This window comes from Amblyraja radiata, chromosome 8 (genome assembly GCF_010909765.2).
Source record: "Amblyraja radiata isolate CabotCenter1 chromosome 8, sAmbRad1.1.pri, whole genome shotgun sequence".
Taxonomy (NCBI): domain Eukaryota; kingdom Metazoa; phylum Chordata; class Chondrichthyes; order Rajiformes; family Rajidae; genus Amblyraja; species Amblyraja radiata.
Genome location: NC_045963.1, coordinates 78,808,842 through 78,828,221, shown reverse-complemented (window position 1 = coordinate 78,828,221; position 19,380 = coordinate 78,808,842). Strand labels below are relative to the sequence as shown.

Genomic DNA, 19,380 nt, shown 5'->3' with positions numbered 1-19,380 from the left:
TGGAAGGACTGTCGGGGACCTTGGACAGAACCAGGGGAGGAGATAAAGGGACAGGTGTTGCATCTCTTGCAGTTGCACGGCACCTGGGGAGGGGATGGTTCGGGTGGGAGGGGATGAGTTAACCTGGGTGTTGTGGAGGGAACGGTCTCAGCGGAAAGGGGTGGAGATGGGAAGATGCGACTCGTGATGGGATCCCGTTGGAGGTGGTGAAAATATCAGAGGCTCATAAGGTCATGTGATAGGAGTAGAATTAGGTCATTCAGTCCATTAAGTCTACTACACCATTTAATCATGGCTGATCTATCTCTCCCTCCTAACCCCATTCTCCTGCCTTCTCCACATAACCTCAATACCTGCACTGATCAAGAATCTATCTCTGCCTTAAAAATATCCACTGACTTGGTCCCCACTGCCTTCTGTGGCAAAGAATGCCACAGATTCACCACCCTGACTAAAAATAAATATCTCCTCCTCCCCTTCCTAAAAGAACATCCTTTCATTCTGAGGCTCTACTTAAGCCTTCACTACTCTGTAAGTTTCAGTGAGGTCCCCCCCACATTCTTCTAAACTCCAGCGAGTATAGCCTCAGTGCAGACAAACGCTCAGCATATCTTGACCCACTCATTCCTGGGATCATTCTTGTAAACCTCCTCTGGACCCTCTCCAGAGCCAGCACATCCTTCCTCAGATATGGGGCCCAAAATTGCTCACAATGCTCCAAATGTGGCCTGACTAGCGCCTTATAGAGCCTCAACATTACATCCCTGTTTTGTATACAAGCCCTCTTGAAATAAATGCTAGCATTGAGTTTGCTTTTTTTTTAAATTCGACTTGCAGTTTAATTTAAGCAACAACAGTAATATGTTGTTAGGAAGTGGTTTTTCAGCCAGTCACCATGAAGGACAAATGACACGATTGTAAGCCTAGGACAAAATGCAGAAGTTTTGACTTTTCAATGATAATCCAAAATTAACAGTCAGATCTCCTCAATAAGTTATAAATACTAAATTATGTATCATGGATTTCAAAAGCTGAATAAGATAAATTATTTGTCTAAAAAGCATTAAGCAAAGGCGATTGATTTGATAAAATTGTAAAACAACATTCATCCACTGCTAGACACAAGATGCTGGAATATGTCACTGACCCGCTGAGTTACTCCAGCATTGTGTCAGATCTTTAGTATAAACCAGCATCTGCAGTTTGTTTTTATTACGTTTTTATTACAATTCATCCACTGTTAACATTCAGACTCTGCAGAGATCCCGGTTGATGCACTCATTACAAGCTGCTCGATCAATAGATTGAGATCGGTCAGAGCTAGAGATTGTTGAGAGTTAGTACTCCATACAACTCTTGCTTGCATTTCATCAAAATATGGATGAAGGCTTTAAACAATGAGCCAGGAAAGGCAGAGATTGAAGTTAGATGTTAACAACACACGCTCATGTAACTCAGAAGTTCATCCATGATCTAATCCAGACTAGAATATTTCAGGCCCTTTACATTGATGCCAAACCAAAGAATAAAAACTCCTGTACAGGCCCCCAGTATGGAGGTGGGGTGAGGACTAGTGATGCACACACAAGCAGTGCTGGCTGGAAGGGCCGAATGGCCTACTCCTGCATCTATTGTTTAACTCCTTGCCAAACACCGTCCACTCTGCTGCACCATACTAGATCCATTCAAATGTAACTCCAAAGCAATCAGGTAGAAGCTTCCCACCAATTGCTCATTCTCTATGTTGCAATGTATCCTTCAAGGTTTACTTTACTCTCAAGGTTAAGGTCAAGGTCAGTTCGTCACGTGTACTAATTAAGGTACAGTGAATTTCAAATCACCATATAGCCAAACTAAAACAAAGCAACAAGACACACAACTTCATAAAAGTTAACATAAACATCCACCACAGCGGATTTTCCCACGTTCCCCACTGTGACGGAAGGCAATAAAGTCTAATCTTCTTCCTCGTTATTCTCCTGCTGTCGGGGCAGTCGAACCTCCGCAGTCAATAGGCAATAGGTGCAGGAGTAGGCCATTCGGCCCTGCGAGCCAGCACCGCCATTCAATGTGATCATGGCTGATCATCCCCAATCAGTACCCCGTTCCTTCCTTCTCCTCATATCCCCTGACTCCGCTATCTTTAAGAGCCCTATCTAGCTCTCTCTTGAAAGTATCCAGAGAACCGGACTCCACCGCCCTCTGAGGCAGAGAATTCCACAGACTCACAACTCTTTGTGTGAAAAAGTGTTTCCTCATCTCCATTCTAAATCACTTATCCCTTATTCTTAAACTGTTGCCCCTGGTTCTGGACTCCCCCAACATTGGGAACATGTTCCTGCCTCTATCGTGTCCAAACCCTTAATAATCTCATACGTTTTAATAAGATTCCCTCTCATCCTTCTAAATTTCAGAGTAAAGAGTAGGAGTAAACGGGTCCTTTTCAGAATGGCAGGCAGTGACTAGTGGGGTACCGCAATGCTCAGTGCTGGGACCCCAGCTATTTACAATATATATTAATGATCTGGACGAGGGAATTGAATGCAACATCTCCAAGTTTGCAGATGACACGAAGCTGGGGGGGGCAGTGTTAGCTGTGAGGAGGATGCTAGGAGGCTGCAAGATGACTTGGATAGGTTCACTCAGTTCCTCCATCTCATTTGACCCCCGGTCCCTTGCTATTTCCGGCAGATTATTTAAGTCTTCCTTAGTGAAGACAGAACCAAAGTAGTTATTCAATTGGTCTGCCATGTCCTTGTTCCCCATGATCAATTCACCCGAAAGGGACCCGTTAATCCCTACTCTTTATTTCCTGTCTGCCAACCAATTTTCTATCCATGTCAGCACTCTACCCCCAATTCCATGTGCCCTAATTTTACCCACTAATCTCCTATGTGGGACCTTATCAAATGCTTTCTGAAAGTCCAGGTGCACTACATCCACTGGCTCTCCCTTGTCCATTATCCTAGTTTCATCCTCAAAGAATTCCAGAAGATTAGTAAAGCATGATTTCGTCAATCCATGCTGACTCGGACCGATCCTGTAACTGCTATCCAAATGTGCAGCTATTTCATTTTTTTAAATTGACTCCAGCATCTTCCCCACCGATGTCAGGCTATCTATAATTCCGTTTTCTCTCTCCCACTTTTTTTTAAAGTGGGATAACATTAGCTACCCTCCAATCTACAGGAACTGATCCCGAGTCTATAGAACATAGGAAAATGATCACCAATGCATCCACGATTGAGAGCCACTTCCTTAAGTGCCCTGGGATGCAGACCGTCAGTCCCATCAGTCTACCCAACACCATTTCCTGCCTAATGTGGATTTCCTTCAGTTCCTCTGTCACCCCAGATCCTCTGGCCACTAGTATATCAGGAAGATTGTTCCCCACAATAAATTCACCTTTTTCAATCTTCAAGGGTCTAAGTTTGGTCTTAACTAATTTTTTCCTCTTCACATACCTAAAGAAGCTTTTACTATCCTGCCTTTATATTCTTGGTTAGCTTACCTTCGTACCTCATCTTTTCTCCCCGTATTGTCTTTAGTTATCTTCTGTTGTTCTTTAAACATTGTTCTTAAACATTACCCAATCCTCTGGCTTCCCACTCATTTTGGCTATGTTGTACTTCTTTTATTTTTATACTGTCCCTGACTTCCCTTGTCAGCCACAGGTCACCTCTTACTCCCCTGATCCTGCACCTTCTGTATTATTCCCAGAAATACCTGCCATTGTTGTTCCACTGTCATCCCTGCTAGTGTATCTTTCCAGCCAACTTTGGCCAGCTCCTCCCTCATGGCCCCATAGTCCAACTTTGTTCAACTGTAACACTGACACCTCCGATCTACTCTTCTCCCTCTCCAATTGTAGATTAAAACTTATCATATTATGGTCACTATCTCCTAATGGCTCCTTTACCTCGAGTTACCTTATCAAATCTGGCTCATTACACAACACTAAATCCAGAATTCTCCCTGGTAGGCTCCAATACAAGCTGCTCTAAGAATCCATCACGAAGGCACTCTACAAACTCCCTTTCTTGGGGTCCAGTACCAACCTGATTTTCCCCAGTCTACCTACATGTTGAAATCTCCCATAGCAACCACAGCATTGCTTTTGCTACATGCCAATTTTAACTCCAGAGTCAACTTACACCCTATGTCCAGGCTACTGTTTGGGGGCTTGTAGATTAGTCCCATTAGGGTCTTTTTACCTTTACAATTCCTTAGTTCTATCCATACGGACTCCACATCTCCTGTTTCAATGTCACCCCTTGCAAGGGACTGAATTTCATTCCTCACCAACAGGGCTATCCCCACCCCCTCTGCCCACCTGTCGTCTTAAGTATATGCAGGGAATGGAAGGATATGGCTCATGTGCCAGCTGAGATGAGTTTATTTTGGCACTAACATTGTGCAGCAGAGAGCTTGTTCTTGCAATGTACATTCCCATGTTCGTTCCATTATCACCACATGGTGTAGTAGACCGCACTTGGCCTGTCGTAGTTTGTTTAGACAATGCCCTGAATATCTACACTCAGTATTCATATTTGCTGTAGATTACAACAAAAATCTGGAAACTGAACTTTAACCACTTGTTATTCTCCAAATTATTCATGTATTTTTCCTACACCCATTTGTAAAAATTAGCAATATAGGTGACTGTTTAAAAGCAGGAGACTACCAAGTTTGTAGACCTTATATTGAAAATATCAAACCTTTTAAACTGGCGTTAGATATTTCAATTTGTGAAACACAAGAATTTAGAAGATTCTTTATTATGCAGCAAGTATCCCAGAATATTAATAAATACATTGAAGGCTGTGCAAAGAACAGCAGGAATACGCACTGCAGACAGTGTAAATACTTGGATTAACAACACCATTCGATGTACTATCGCAATAGGGCAGACCAATTCAAAAGAAAAGCAAACATTTCAAGCATTTCAATGAATATTGTTTATTCTCACTTCCAGAAAAGAGATGATAACATTTTGAAATTGTTAATACAAGTGTTTAAACTCCAAGTAGGAAAAGTATTCAACATTACATTCAAAATGATTCAAGAACAAATAATCGATTCCCAATACATGCACATGATATTTATGTTTTCTTGCCTTTATCCTTCCCAATGGATCGTTCAGCATATAAATAGCTTTGCAATTTGGAAATCCATATCTAAAGCAGACAGATCGGAATATTAAAGCTCACTATTGTCTTCTGAACATTTCCAGTTTCTGTGCTGAAGACGATTCCATACAATTCATTCAATTTTAAATTTACAACTAGCCAGCATTCCTCATCCAATACAGTTCATCCCGTTTCCATCGTCACTTCAGGAAGTTGCCATTACCTAGTTCCTAGAAATAGTCCATTAACTAGTCCTCAGGAAGACTCTAACCTTGCCCCATAGAGTTCCAGTAACAGGGTAACAAGATACACGATTAAAGATCTGAGGAATGTTAGCATGCAATTTACAATATTTTTCTTCAACGATATTTATATTTTGAACAAACAATGATTTGAGGTGAACAGAATGCAAAGGAATATGATGGTAAGTATCAGTGCCAGAAGAAGCATTGCTTGTCAGCATGGCAGATGTTCATTTGACACCATGTCCACACAGAGGTTAGAACGCCCTGTATACAGCAGCCATGCCCACCAATCCACCCACCATTTCACAAGTGCGGGCTTTCCACCGACCGTTGCTTCTGCACCATTTTAAACGCCATACAATCTCCATGTCTAACCACAACTTCAACAGGCTCACTATTTTTGAAGAAAATTCTGTTATTCTGGGTTCCATCAAATTCGAACAATGATTCTTCCAGTCTCATTTCTTCTTGAGGAAGCAAAGTTTGTTGCGTTGGAAGGAAGTCATCTGAACTCTGGTTACGAGTAAGGATTCTTTTATTTTTTCTTTTAATCATAAAAAGGAGCGTTAACATTATGGCCAGGATCAAAACTACACACAAGATAACACTTGCTAGGATTTCTTGCAAACCAAGGGGAGACACAAAGCCAGATTCTGTAAAGAGAAAGTACATTTACTAGAAGCAACTCTGGACTGAAATAGCATGAAGATTCAATACAATATCTCTACCACCCATCGCTTCCAATGAGGGGGATATTTGTTGGTACATTCCCCCCCACCCCCACAAACAACATTTTCCAAGAGTTTGAGGCTCCGGCAGAATGGATCTTCCCAGGAGCAAGATTATGTGAAGAATGTCCCCGACAAAGAGACATGCTGCAGCTTCAGACCAAGACTCATCAGCACGTCAACTAAAGCCAGACACATTTTACAATGCCCCTCAACAACATTGTACTTGTCCTTACATCCTTGCACAGTTGTGTGGGAACATTTACTTGCTGCATTGTCCAATTAAAAACGTTGCCCCACAGATGTACCACGGAGCACTTTGGGCACAATACGTCACTCTGTAAACATTGTCATGGGAAAAGTTCAAAATACAAAGTTTAATAAATAAACAAGTCTTAAATTACAATTCCAAATTACACCACAGCCTAACCATCTGGGAAGAGATGAAAATTAAATTGTCTTAACGACACTCTTCCAACATTGATACATAAAAAATAGGTGCAGGAGTAGGCAATTTGGCCCTTCGGGCCTGCATCGGCATTCAATATGATCATGGCTGATCATCCAACTCAGTATCCTGTACCTGCCTTCTCTCCATACCCCCTGATCCCTTTAGCCACAAGGGCCACATCCAACTCCCTCTTAAATATAGCCAATGAACTGGCCTCAACTACCTTCTGTGGCAAAGAGTTCCAGAGATTTACAGAGATGTGTGAAAAATATTCTCATCTCGGTCGTAAAGGATTTCCCCCTTATCCTTAAACTGTGACCCCTTGTCCTGGACTTCCCCAACATCGGGAACAATCTTCCTGCATCTAGCCTGTCCAACCGCTTAAGAATTTTGTAAGTTTCTATAAGATCCCCCCTCAATCTTCTAAATGTTAGCGAGTACAAGCCAAGTCCATCCAGTCTTTCTTCATATGAAAGTCCTGGCATCCCAGGAATCAGTCTGTTGAACCTTCTCTGTACTCCCTCTATGGCAAGAATGTCTTTCCTCAGATTTGGAGACCAAAACTGTACACAATACTCCAGGTGTGGTCTCACCAATACCCTGTACAACTGCAGTAGAACCTCCCTGCTCCTATACTCAAATCCTTTTGCTATGAATGCTAACATACCATTCACTTTCTTCACTGCCTGCTGCATCTGATGCCTACTTTCAATGCCTGGTGTACCATGACACCCAGGTCTCGTTGCATCTCCCCTTTTCCTAATCGGCCACCATTTAGATAATAGTCTACTTTCCTGTATTTGCCACCAAAGTGGATAACCTCACAATTATCCACATTATACTGCATCTGCCATGCATTTGCCCACTCACCCAGCCTATCCAAGTCACCTTGCAGCCTCCTAGCATCCTCCTCACAGCTAACACTGCCCCCCAGCTTTGTGTCATCTGCAAACTTGGAGATGTTGCATTCAATTCCCTCGTCCAGATCATTAATATATATTGTAAATAGCTGGGGTCCCAGCACTGAGCCTTGCGGTACCCCACTAGTCACTGCCTGCCATTCTGAAAAGGACCCGCTTACTCCTACTCTTTGCTTCCTGTCTGCCAGCCAGTTCTCTATCCACATCAATACTGAACCCCCAATACCGTGTGCTTTAAGTTTGTATACTAATCTCTTATGTGTTGTCGAAAGCCTTCAGAAAGTCCAGATATACCACATCCACTGGTTCTCCCTATCCACTCTACTAGTTACATTCTCAAAAAATTCTATAAGATTCGTCAGACATGATTTACCCTTCATAAATCCATGCTGACTTTGTCCAATGATTTCACCACTTTCCAAATGTGCTGCTATCCCATCTTTAATAACTGACTCGAGCAGTTTCCCCACTACCGATGTTAGGCTAACTGGTCTGTAATTCCCCGTTTTCACTCTCCCTCCCTTTTTAAAAAGTGGGGTTACATTAGCTACCCTCCAATCCTCAGGAACTACTCCAGAATCTAGAGTTTTGAAAAATTATCACAAATGCATTCACTATTTCTGGGGGTACTTCCTCAAGTACTCTGGGATGCAGCCTACCCGGCCCTGGGGATTTATCGGCCTTTAATCCATTCAATTTACCTAACACCACTTCCCGGCTAACCTGGATTTCACTCAGTTCCTCCATCTCATTTGACCCCCAGTCCCCTGCTATTTCCGGCAGATTATTTATGTCTTCCTTAGTGAAGACAGAACCAAAGTAGTTATTCAATTGGTCTGCCATGTCCTTGTTCCCCATGATCAATTCACCTGTTTCTGACTGCAAGGGACCTACATTTGTTTAACTAATCTCTTTCTCTTCACATATCTATAAAAACTTTTGCAGTCAGTTTTTATGTTCCCTGCCAGTTTTCTTTCATAATCTATTTTCCTTTTCCTAATTAAGCCCCTTGTCTTCCTCTGCTGGACTCTGAATTTCTCCCAGTCCTCTGGTAGGCTGTTTTTTTCTGGCTAATTTGTACGCTTCATCTTTTGTTTTGATACTATCCCTGATTTCCCTTGTAACCCATGGATGCACTACCTTCCCCGATTTATTATTTTGCCAAACTGGGATGCAGTCTTTAAATGCCTTCCATTGCATATCCACCGTCAACCCTTTAAGAATCAATTGCCAGTCAATCTTGGCCAATTCACATCTCATACCCTCAAAATTACCTTTCTTTAAGTTCAGAACCCTCGTTTCTGAATTAACAATATCACTCTCCATCCTAATGAAGAGCTCAACCATATTATGGTCACTCTTACCCAAGGGGCCACGCACAACAAAACTGCTAACTAACCCTTCCTCATTACTCAATACCAATCTAGAATAGCCTGCTCTCTCGTTGGTTCCTCTACATGTTGGTTTAGAAAACTATCCCGCATACATTCCAAGAAATCCTCTTCCTCAGCACCCTTGCCAATTTGATTCACCCAATCTATATGTAGATTGAAGTCACCCATTATAACTGTTTTACCTTTGTTGCACGCATTTCTAATTTCCTGTTTGATGCAATCCCCAACTCCACTACTACTGTTAGGTGGCCTGTACACAACTCCCACTAGCGTTTTCTACCATACATCATATATGTCAGAGGGATATACATCATATATATCAGCGGCATATACATCATGGCACATATACGTCAGTTTTAAATACCTGATTTCACATTCTTGGCACAGCCAATGCCAGAAGACACTTCAAATCCTTTGGGACATCGACAAGAATATAAACCAAACGCATTTAAACAAATGGCTTCAGGATCGCAGGTGGAAAGTCCAGACGTACATTCGTCCACATCTGCAGGATGCATTGCAGTTAGCAATAGACAATAGACAATGTGCAGGAGTAGGCCATTCATCCCTTCAAGCCAGCACCACCATTCAAAGTGATCATGGCTGATCATCCCCAATCAGTACCCCGTTCCTGCCTTCTCCCCATATCCCCCGACACCACTATCTTTAAGAGCCCTATCTAGTTCCGTCCATCCTGATGGAATGTCAGCAACCTGTCCATTCCTCAAGGTCATCAGTTATTGCTGGTGTTGAATATTCAGCTGCATCTCATGTAATGACACATTAAATCATTAAACATGAAAATAACATTACCTTCAATAGATATTACAAATATCTCAGCTTTTCCATATCGCAGATTAGATACAGATTTTGACAACAGTTGCTTCATCCGACTCTGAATGAGAATGTAGATATCTTCTGTCCCAGGACTGAAGTATAGCCAGTAGACAAAGAGCAAGCCTGGAGCATCCACACTGAAGTCAAAGGATAGCAGCGGAATTATAGCCAGTAAACATTTAGAAATAACCAATGAACAGGCAAATCTAGCATAGTGAATTTTACATCATGCAATCTTAAGCAAGTACGCTGAGATTCATTGGTCGTGTCAAAACTTCTTGTTCAAAGGAAAAGTGGCAATACAAGAGAAATCTCACCCCGCATCAGACCAATTAAAATGGAGTCTTTAATAGAACGAACAGCAGAGTGAAGAATAGATGAGGTAAATACCAGACAGATCTCAATCACTTCAGTTATGCATCTTGGACTTTCAACTACTCCATTAAGTGGATAGATAACATTTCACTGTAACCTTAATATTTTAAAACGCTTTGCAAGTTGTAAGGAAACATGAAATCAATGAGATGCAAGTTTACACAGATTCAAGAAGCAGATGATCCACCACTGAGTGAAAGGATCAGCAACAACAACCACCTCCCCAAACGCACCCTTCCTAAAATACACAATGCGTGGACCTCAGTAGATTTTACCTCTTAATAGTTAGAAGAAATAACTCTTTGAAAGATGAAAATGTTGAAAGCTTTTCGATAACCTGAAAAATTGTAAAAGACAATGTTAATAAGATGTCACCAAGTCTGACACAGAAGATGCAGTAAATAACTCACCAGCCGTTTGATGGATCTTCCAATCCGCTTCTCCATCCCTTCAAATCCTTTGAAATTTGCACCAACAAACTTTATCCCGACAGACAGTTGAAACAAATAATCTATAGAAGCAAATCATTCACTCAAAGAGAGTCAGGAAAGGGAACATCTTGCATGAGAACAAGGCTGATTACACCAATACCAACTTCATTTTCTCACCACTCCTTTGTCCTTAATCAATTTCCCTTCATGTAGCGATTACAAGTTCTGCCCTTCAGTTCCAATAGGACAGGCCATGGTTAATATCCCACTGCTAAAGACTTGCAAAGTCTTGGATCTTATATACATATGTTCCTGGTTACCATGAAGTGTACATTCTTCTTTCACAGTTATATGTCAAAACATGTTAAAAGGACACAAATATAATCTGCTGCTCAGATTTTGAATTTTTTTAAATGCTGAACTATTTTGTCCAAATCCAATAACTCCCAAATTTGTTCCAATTATGACTAACGCAGGTCCCCAATATCGTCTCATACAAGCCTTTTATTCTTCCTAGCAAAGCTATTCTCTGGGTCTGGTCTATAGTCAGTATCCCTCAATACTCAATTTCAGCAAGAAATGGGCAATAAGTTGCAATTCACCAGCAAAGGAAGTCGGGTCAGGTACAACATGTGATCATTATCATCATTTGTGAAATCCATCTCAATCTGCTCAATTTGGCATTATTGGTTTACATATACATAGGTGCAGGAGTAGGCCATTCAGCCCTTCGAGCCAGCCCCATGATTCAATATGATCATGGCTGATCACCTTTCTCCCCATATCTCTTGATTCCGTTAGCCCTTGGAGCTAAATCTAACTCGAAAACATCCAGTGAATCGGCCTCCACTGCCTTCTGTGGCAGAGAATTCCACAGATTCACAACTCTGGGTGAAAAGGTTTTATTCATCTCAGTCCTAAATGGCCTACCCCTTATTCTTAAAGTGTGATCCCCTGGTTCTGGACTCCCCCAACAAGGGGAACAGTTTTCCTGCATCTAGTCTGTCAATCCCTTAAGAATTTTATATGTTTCTATAAGATCCCCTCTCACTCTTCTAAATTCCAGTGAATACAAGCCTAGTCAATCCATTCTTTGCCCAGTCAATCCATTGCTTGTCTTGTTTTAATCCTTCATGTAGTGTTGAACTGGTCTACTCACTAATTTCTGAAACCTACTTGCCCATCATATCAGACCAGACAGACAGTCAATTTGCGGCTTAAAGAACAGAGCCCATTTTGTTATTGTAGAACTTTGGATTAGGGAGTCAACTTGGGCTCAACCAGTCTGAAAGCATTTATAGTCAGAGTGTCATGCGCAATGGAAACAAGCCCTTCAGCCCAATTGCCCATGCTGGCCTCGTCAATGTCTTGTACAATTTAATTATTTTCTGGTATTAGTGTACAAATAAGTAGATTAATTGAATTCAATTTCACAATTATTCAAAAGTCACCTCTAGTTTGAGATTGGTCACAACATTTTAACCACAAGTATAGGTCCAGTAAATTTCACACAATGATGGTCCAACTGTTTACCTCCAGGATGCACTTTTGGGGCATCTGATATTTCACTATTGAAATCTGTATCTGAAAAAGAGAACTTTTTTTTAAATACACAATAATGATTAAGGCATAGTTTTGGCCATCATAAAGTTACTTCAATGCAAAGCATCATTCAGCCAAGATCACAGTGGTGTGAATAATGCTATTTAAATGGCAACTCAAATTGGTTGCAAAATTAAGTTATTCTAAATAGCTACAATGAACCAGGCAAAGCATCCATATATTAAGCACCAAGCCTTTTATCCTTTATGTTGACAAGCAAATCAAGTGCCTTAAGCCTCAGCGATGCTCCCAATATTGCTCAATTTATTTCTCCTCAGAACCCCTGAAATGGTTAATTATTATTATTAAAGCTTTATTTCAGACAGGTCCATATAACACATCATACAGTATAAGGAGATACAAAAATACATTAAAAATTGCATATTAGCCTAAAAGATATACAAGCTATTGCACCAATGCCGTCTTAGCCTAGAAGTGAATCTATAGCAGCTTTTCAGAGGGCTGACTAGGGCTTCAATTATGTGGTTCTCTGACTTGTCCAGGCGACACATAAAACTAAACATCAGCTGTCTTAAGAGTGCCTCACAGGTTGGCACTCTAGTGGACACAAACAATTGACTGGCACTATGCCACCTAGGGACACGAAGCAGAAACCTCATTGCATCATTGTATGCTACCTTGAGCCTCTGCATACTCTTTTTCTTATAGTTAGTCCACAATTGAGCAGTATATAACGGTGTGATGTAGGTTCTGAACAGGGAACACTTCACAGAGTCAGAGCACATAGAAAACTTCCTTATAAGCACGTTAGCTTGAAAATAAATTTTACAGCGCTGTCGGTAGAGGTCTTTGTCATCCGTCCAGTCATCGGATATGACATGACCTAGGTATTTAATTTCCTCACACACAGCAAGAGGACTGTCTGACAAATAAAAGGTCGGAAAAGTTGATGCCCTGTGCTCAGCGCTTCTAACTATCATTATGCGGCTTTTCTTAGCTTTATACTTTATGTCATAATCAAGGCCATACTGAGAGCACACCTTCAACATCTGCTGCAGCCCAGCACTATATGGACAGAGCAGGACCAGGTCGTCTGCATACATAAGATGATTAACAATAGTGTTGCCCACAAGACAGCCAGTTTTTAACCTATTTAACTGATTTGATAGTTCATCCATATAAACATTAAATAAAATAGGAGACAAAATTCCTCCTTGCCGCACTCCGTTACTAACACAGAATGGAGCAGATACAACATTGTCCCATTTAACCTCTATCTAGCAATTTTACAAACAATTGTTCATGATTAATTCTATCAAATGCCTTGGATGCATCAATAAAACATAGGAATACAGATGAATTCAGGCTTGTGTACCTGAACACAATCTCTTTAAGAGCATAGATACACAGGTCAGTTCCATGTTTTCTTTTGAACCCAAACTAATTGTCAGTAGTAAGGACATACATTTCTAGCTTTGTCAACAGTATTTTCTCCAGTACTTTAGACAAGACACTGGCTAATGCAATAGGTCGATAATTGTCAATACTGTTGAGCTTACCAGCCTTATCTTTAAGCACAGGCACTAACATTACAGACATAATAGCATTTGGCAGGACACCATGAACCAGACAACCATTAAAGCACATGGAAAGCAAAGGGCAGAGCTTATAGCTGGCATATTTTAGATGTTCTGCAGTAATGCAGTCCATACCGCAGGCTTTGTTGTTATCCAACATGTTAATGGCATCATAGACATCTGCTGCCCTAACTATCATATCTACAGAGAGATCAATATGTTCATGATTGATTCTAACTGGGTTACTTTTAACACAGTTAAAAAGGTGACGCCAATTAATGACGACGCCAAGTTTCATAAAGCACTAAATAGATAATATTGATGTTTAAGAAGGAACTGCAGATGCTGGAAAATTGAAGGTACACAAAAGTGTTGGAGAAACTCAACGGGTGCAGCAGCATCTATGGAGTGAAGGAAATAGTCAACGTTTCGGGCCGAAACCCTTCTTCAGACCAGGTACCAGGTAATATTGATAATGTGTTACTGTAAAAGCTAACTCTCACAAGTCACAATCCACCATTTTAAGATGAACATTCTAGTTTCATTCCCAACGATGGTGTTATGATTGTTACGATCCACAAGATAGTGAAAATGGCACATGGGAATCCTGGCACATTCTTTGCCAAACGGCAGTGGGAATGGATCAGAACAGGGGAGCAACAATTCTGTATTTGACCTCATTGTTCATAACTTGACATCCATTTTTCTTTATCAGAACCAACAAAAGGAATAATTGGGGAATCTGAAGAAAACTGATTGAAGGGAAGTGGAGAGATGCATTTGAGAGGTCAGTTGTATTTGCATCAGGAGATGCTTGCTGAAAGCCTGTGCATCAGGGGTCATTATTTTCCTATTGCAATGAAATGTAAAGACCATGTATAAATACAAGAAAGCAATCTCACTTCTGGTTATTGGCTCCATTGTTTTTGACATCTATAATTTTATTCATCTTTATCCTTGATTATCCCCAAACACTGGACCAAGTTCTCAGGTTAGCTCATTGTTAACGTTTAAATTCAAACTTCGGCCAGAAATCTTTATTTTCCATAAGATCAGAAGTGATAGGAGCAGAATTAGGCCATTTAGCCCATCAAGTCTACTCCGCCATTCAATCATGGCTGATCTATCTCTCCCTCCTAATCCTAATCTCCTGCCTTCTCCCCATAACCTCAGACACCTGTACTAATCAAGAATCTATCCATCTCTACCTTAAAAATATCCACTGACAGCCTTCTGTAGCAAAGAATTCCACAGATTCACCACCCTCCTCCTCATCTCCTTCCTACAAGAACGTCCTTTAATTCTGAGGCTATGACCTCTAGTCCTGGACTCTCCCACTAGTGGAAACATCCTCTCCACATCCACTCTATCCAAGCCTTTCACTATTCTGTGCGTTTCAATGAGGTCCCCTCTCATTCTTCTAAACTCCAGGGAGTACAGGCCCAGTGTGGTCAAGCCCTCTTATTTTAGTAACATTAACTACAAATATCATGGAGTTCAGGTGGGTACAAACCCAGGGAAGTTGTCTTTCGTTACAACATCACCTTCAACCAGTCCATGTACCACCACCAAATTACATTCCACAATCCGTCACTGCCTTTGTGTCCAAGTTTCAGACTAAAGAATTTCACCAACTCTGGCATCTTGTCAGACAATTCTAAATTGTGCTGATTTCTTAGATTATCTTTTAAACTGATTCTCTTCTGATGAATGTCAAAAGTAAAGTTTTAGTTTAATGCAAAAAGGCACAGAGTGCTGGAGTAACTCAGCGGGTCAGGCAGCATCTGTGGAGAACATGGATAGATGATGTTTCACAGAGTGCTGGAGTAACTCAGCGGGTCAGGCAGCATCTGTGGAGAACGGATAGGTGACATTTTAGGTCAGAACCCTTCTTCAGACAGAGGCCTCGGGTTTCAGAAGTACTTTTATTATCTGTATCTTCACATCCTGTGGGCAGGTTCTTGGTCAAAGGAAGGAACTTGTTCTATGAACAGATAACAGTTCCTAAAAGGTTGCAATGTTCAAATAGCAGAATACTAAAGCCGTGGACAACATTAAAGCTACAATGAGCAATGCAGGAGAGGACACAAATACACTGGCAGCACTCAAGTAGTTTGTGCTGAACTACAAATCCTCCAAGGCTTTCCAGCTGTCAACCAGGTTTTGGTAAATGGCCATTGGGTCAGACGTCAGAGAAATAAGGTAGGGGAGGACTAGTAGGGCAGGGAACCAATGTAAAAAAATGCAAACACCACAAGTAATCTGCACCAGAGTAAGCTCCAGCACATCTATCTATATACTTTTAAAACTCTGTGTGTGTGTCTTTATTTGTTTGTGTCAGATTAGATTTTTGGCCTTTGATTCCTTGGTCCGCCAAAACCACACGCCAAAACTCTGAGATTTTTTCCATTTCACTAGCGATTTCACTTTTACATTTGCAAATCTACTCATTACATTTAGACATTTTTATGTACACATTTTTTAATAGAATCCTTCCTCCCCCCACTCAATTTTTAAAATCTAAACGGCTCTTACCAGCTGCGACGTCACAATGCCCACATGTCGACCTATCCAGGCCCACCTGCCTCCAGGCCCCGCCCCCCATCGCTGTGGATTAAAGGCTCCGAGAGATCGAAAAACTTCTGCAGAACAAACATTCTACAGCTCCGTTCCGCTGTAGCTTCTTTGTTCTCACACATCTCGGGGCAACGACTCCTCACGCGCTGAACCTTATCATCACTGTTGGCGCAGATCGTGAAGCCTTGCGCGCTCATTCCAGCTATGGGTTTACAGAGTCAGAAGCTGCTTCTCTCTCTTTATTTGGCAGCTGGCTCTCCTCCATCCCCGCTGCCCGCACAATGCCAAGTACGCTCATGCCACACCTCCCGCAGCTCGACTCCCACCCGCTCACTTCAACACCCCCCATTTTACCTCTCTACACCCACCCTTCCCCTATCTCCCCCCGTCTCTCCCTTCCCCCTCTCCTCCCATCTCCATCCCCCCCCCCCTCCTCTTCCCCCGTCTCTTGCCCTTCTGTCTCTCCCCATTCTCTCTTTGCCCTCTCTCTACCCACCCTCTCTAGACACACTTGCGAGTTGGGGGCTATGCGTCAGTGGATAGGGCAGTTATGGGGTAAAAGGAGCAAATTAATAATATTAATATAATATCAAGGGGGGTAGTTAGCGTGTGTGCGGGGTGGTAGTTAGTGTGTGATGCCACATGCTGCCCTCCCCCCCCGCAACCGCACGTTGGGGGAACAGACCCAACGGGCCTGCACTTGTTCTAGTTCTATTTAGAATCAAGTTGTTTGCATTTTCTGCTGCTCTGGGGTTCCAGGAGACCACATGCCTTCACTATGGTTTTAAACCCACTAGAATAGCAGCATCGTTCCTTTACTAACTGCACTGTCACTAGCACAGGCACACTTCATTAACTGGCTGTAAATCAATCAAGTTAGCAAAAATAAATCATTAACTACACCATGTTATGTGTAAACATTTAAAGCATCATTGCAGTGCATTTGGTATCATGTTTCTTGCCACAGTCCCAGGCACCTTCATCTCTGGAGCGCAGAAACCAGAGGAATGTGCATTTATTTGTTAACACCCATTCTAGCTAATCACTGCAGCAATTCAGATCCAATTTAAAATTTCTTCCGGCTCAATCTGATACGCTTTGCCAAAAAGCAAGACATTTCATCAACAAACATGGAGTTGCCAGCTCAACATTAATTGGTGCAAAGTAATAAACATCAGTTGGTTATCTCAACCTTAAAGACCAGGTAGTTTTGTCACAAGTAATGCCTGCTGAGTATTTCAATGTTAGTAAACTCATGAATACCCAGAAATACATTTCAACCCATGCAAGCTAAATATGTTCCAACATCTAATAGCAACAAATAGTCCAAGGGCCAGCCATGCTAAGCCATGTGTCCAAATCTGTGATAGAAACATAGAAAATAGGTGCAGGAGTAGGCCATTCGGCCCTTCGAGCCTGCACCGCCATTCAATATAATCATGGCTGATCATCCAACTCAGTATCCTGTACCTGCCTTCTCTCCATACCCCCTGATCCCTTTAGCCACAAGGGCCACATCTAACTCCCTCTTAAATATAGCCAATGAACTGGCGTCAACTACCTTCTGTGGCAGAGAGTTCCAGAGATTCACCACACTGTGTGAAAAATGTTTTTCTCATCTCGGTCCTAAAGGATTTCTCCTTTATCCTTAAGCTGTGACCTTGTCCTGGACTTCTCCAACATCGGGAACAATCTTCCTGCATCTAACCTGTCCAACCCCTTAAGAAATTTGTACGTTTCTATAAGATCCCCCCTCAATCGTCTAAATTCTAGTGAGTACAAGCCGAGTCTATCCAGTCTATGATGACTTTAACCCATGTTCTACTGTAGAGTGGGCAAGTGCACCCCAACGGGCTGCTCCTCATGTTCCACACCCCAAAGATTTAAAACAAAACTTCAGTATAATTGCTAACAGGGGCAGAGCACCTCAATGTGAGCACGTCATGCAGATGTGTGCACATCATGCAACATCTGGACCATACAAGCTGGAGTCATCACTCAAACTAAACCATCTGAAGAGGAACAAGTTTTTTTACAAAGTCACTAGGAAACAATCAATGGAAAATCCTTTAAACAGTAGCAATTAAAATAAAATCTTACCATTCTTGGGTTTTTCAGTTTGACCATTCACAACGTCCTAAATAGAAAAGCTTATAATCAGTTTCAAGCCAAGGCAACAACAAGCTCTTTAAAATTGCAGATACAACACGTTATTCAAGTTAAATCTGATTCACTTCATCTGCAAAGTTAATACTTTGTCGTATCTTAAGTTGGAATGAACGATGGTCCCAAAATACCAACCGATTGTCACCATTGATATTGGCCAATTTAAACATGTTATTACTGGCAGCAAATTAACCGGTCAATTGAAACCCGGCCAGGTTTACACTGCAACGTTCCACACTATCAACAACTACACAATACCAATGCAGATTAAAACATTAAACTCAATTCAGTCCTTGTTTAACAGCTTGTGTTGTGATGCAGGAGATTTTTTTAATTTATTTTTTTAATATATAAAACAGACACTTTCAAATGGAACCTCCCTTAACCCCAAAGGTTATCAAAGCTTCACCATCCAATCTCAGCCCTCACATGCAAACATCATTCTCTCCAGCCCTCTCACATCTTGCAGTTGTACAGGGTCTTGGTGAGACCACACCTGGAGTATTGCGTACAGTTTTGGTCTCCAAATCTGAGGAAGGACATTCTTGCCATAGAGGGAGTACAGAGAAGGTTCACCAGACTGATTCCTGGGATGTCAGGACTTTCATATGAAGAAAGACTGGATAGACTCGGCTTGTACTCGCTAGAATTTAGGAGATTGAGGGGGGGGGGGGGGGGGGATCTTATAGAAACTTACAAAATTCTTAAGGGGTTGGACAGGCTAGATGCAGGAAGATTGTTCCCGATGTTGGGGAAGTCCAGGACAAGGGGTCACAGCCTAAGGATAGAGGGGAAATCCTTTAAGACCGAGATGAGAAAAACATTTTTCACACAGAGAGTGGTGAATGTCTGGAACTCTCTGCCACAGAAGGTAGTTGAGGCCAGTTCATTGGCTATATTTAAGAGGGAGTTAGATGTGGCCCTTGTGGCTAAAGGGATTGAATTGAATCCTTTATTTGAATTGAATTGAAGGGTATGGATAGAAGG

At 41.7% G+C, this 19,380-nt stretch overlaps 1 protein-coding gene across 1 annotated transcript; it reads right to left on the bottom strand.

Moving 5' to 3' along the window:
• Positions 1 to 4,943: 4,943 nt before the first annotated feature.
• On the bottom strand, positions 4,944 to 18,359 carry LOC116976422. The gene is made up of 7 exons (XM_033026304.1): positions 18,328 to 18,359; positions 12,044 to 12,094; positions 10,490 to 10,590; positions 10,355 to 10,416; positions 9,681 to 9,841; positions 9,232 to 9,372; positions 4,944 to 6,027 (listed from the first exon to the last, which is right to left on the bottom strand). Exons 3-7 carry the CDS (start codon positions 10,523 to 10,525, stop codon positions 5,678 to 5,680), a joined length of 750 nt encoding a protein of 249 aa, XP_032882195.1. The 5' UTR covers positions 10,526 to 10,590; positions 12,044 to 12,094; positions 18,328 to 18,359; the 3' UTR covers positions 4,944 to 5,677.
• Between the last annotated feature and the right edge of the window lie 1,021 nt (positions 18,360 to 19,380).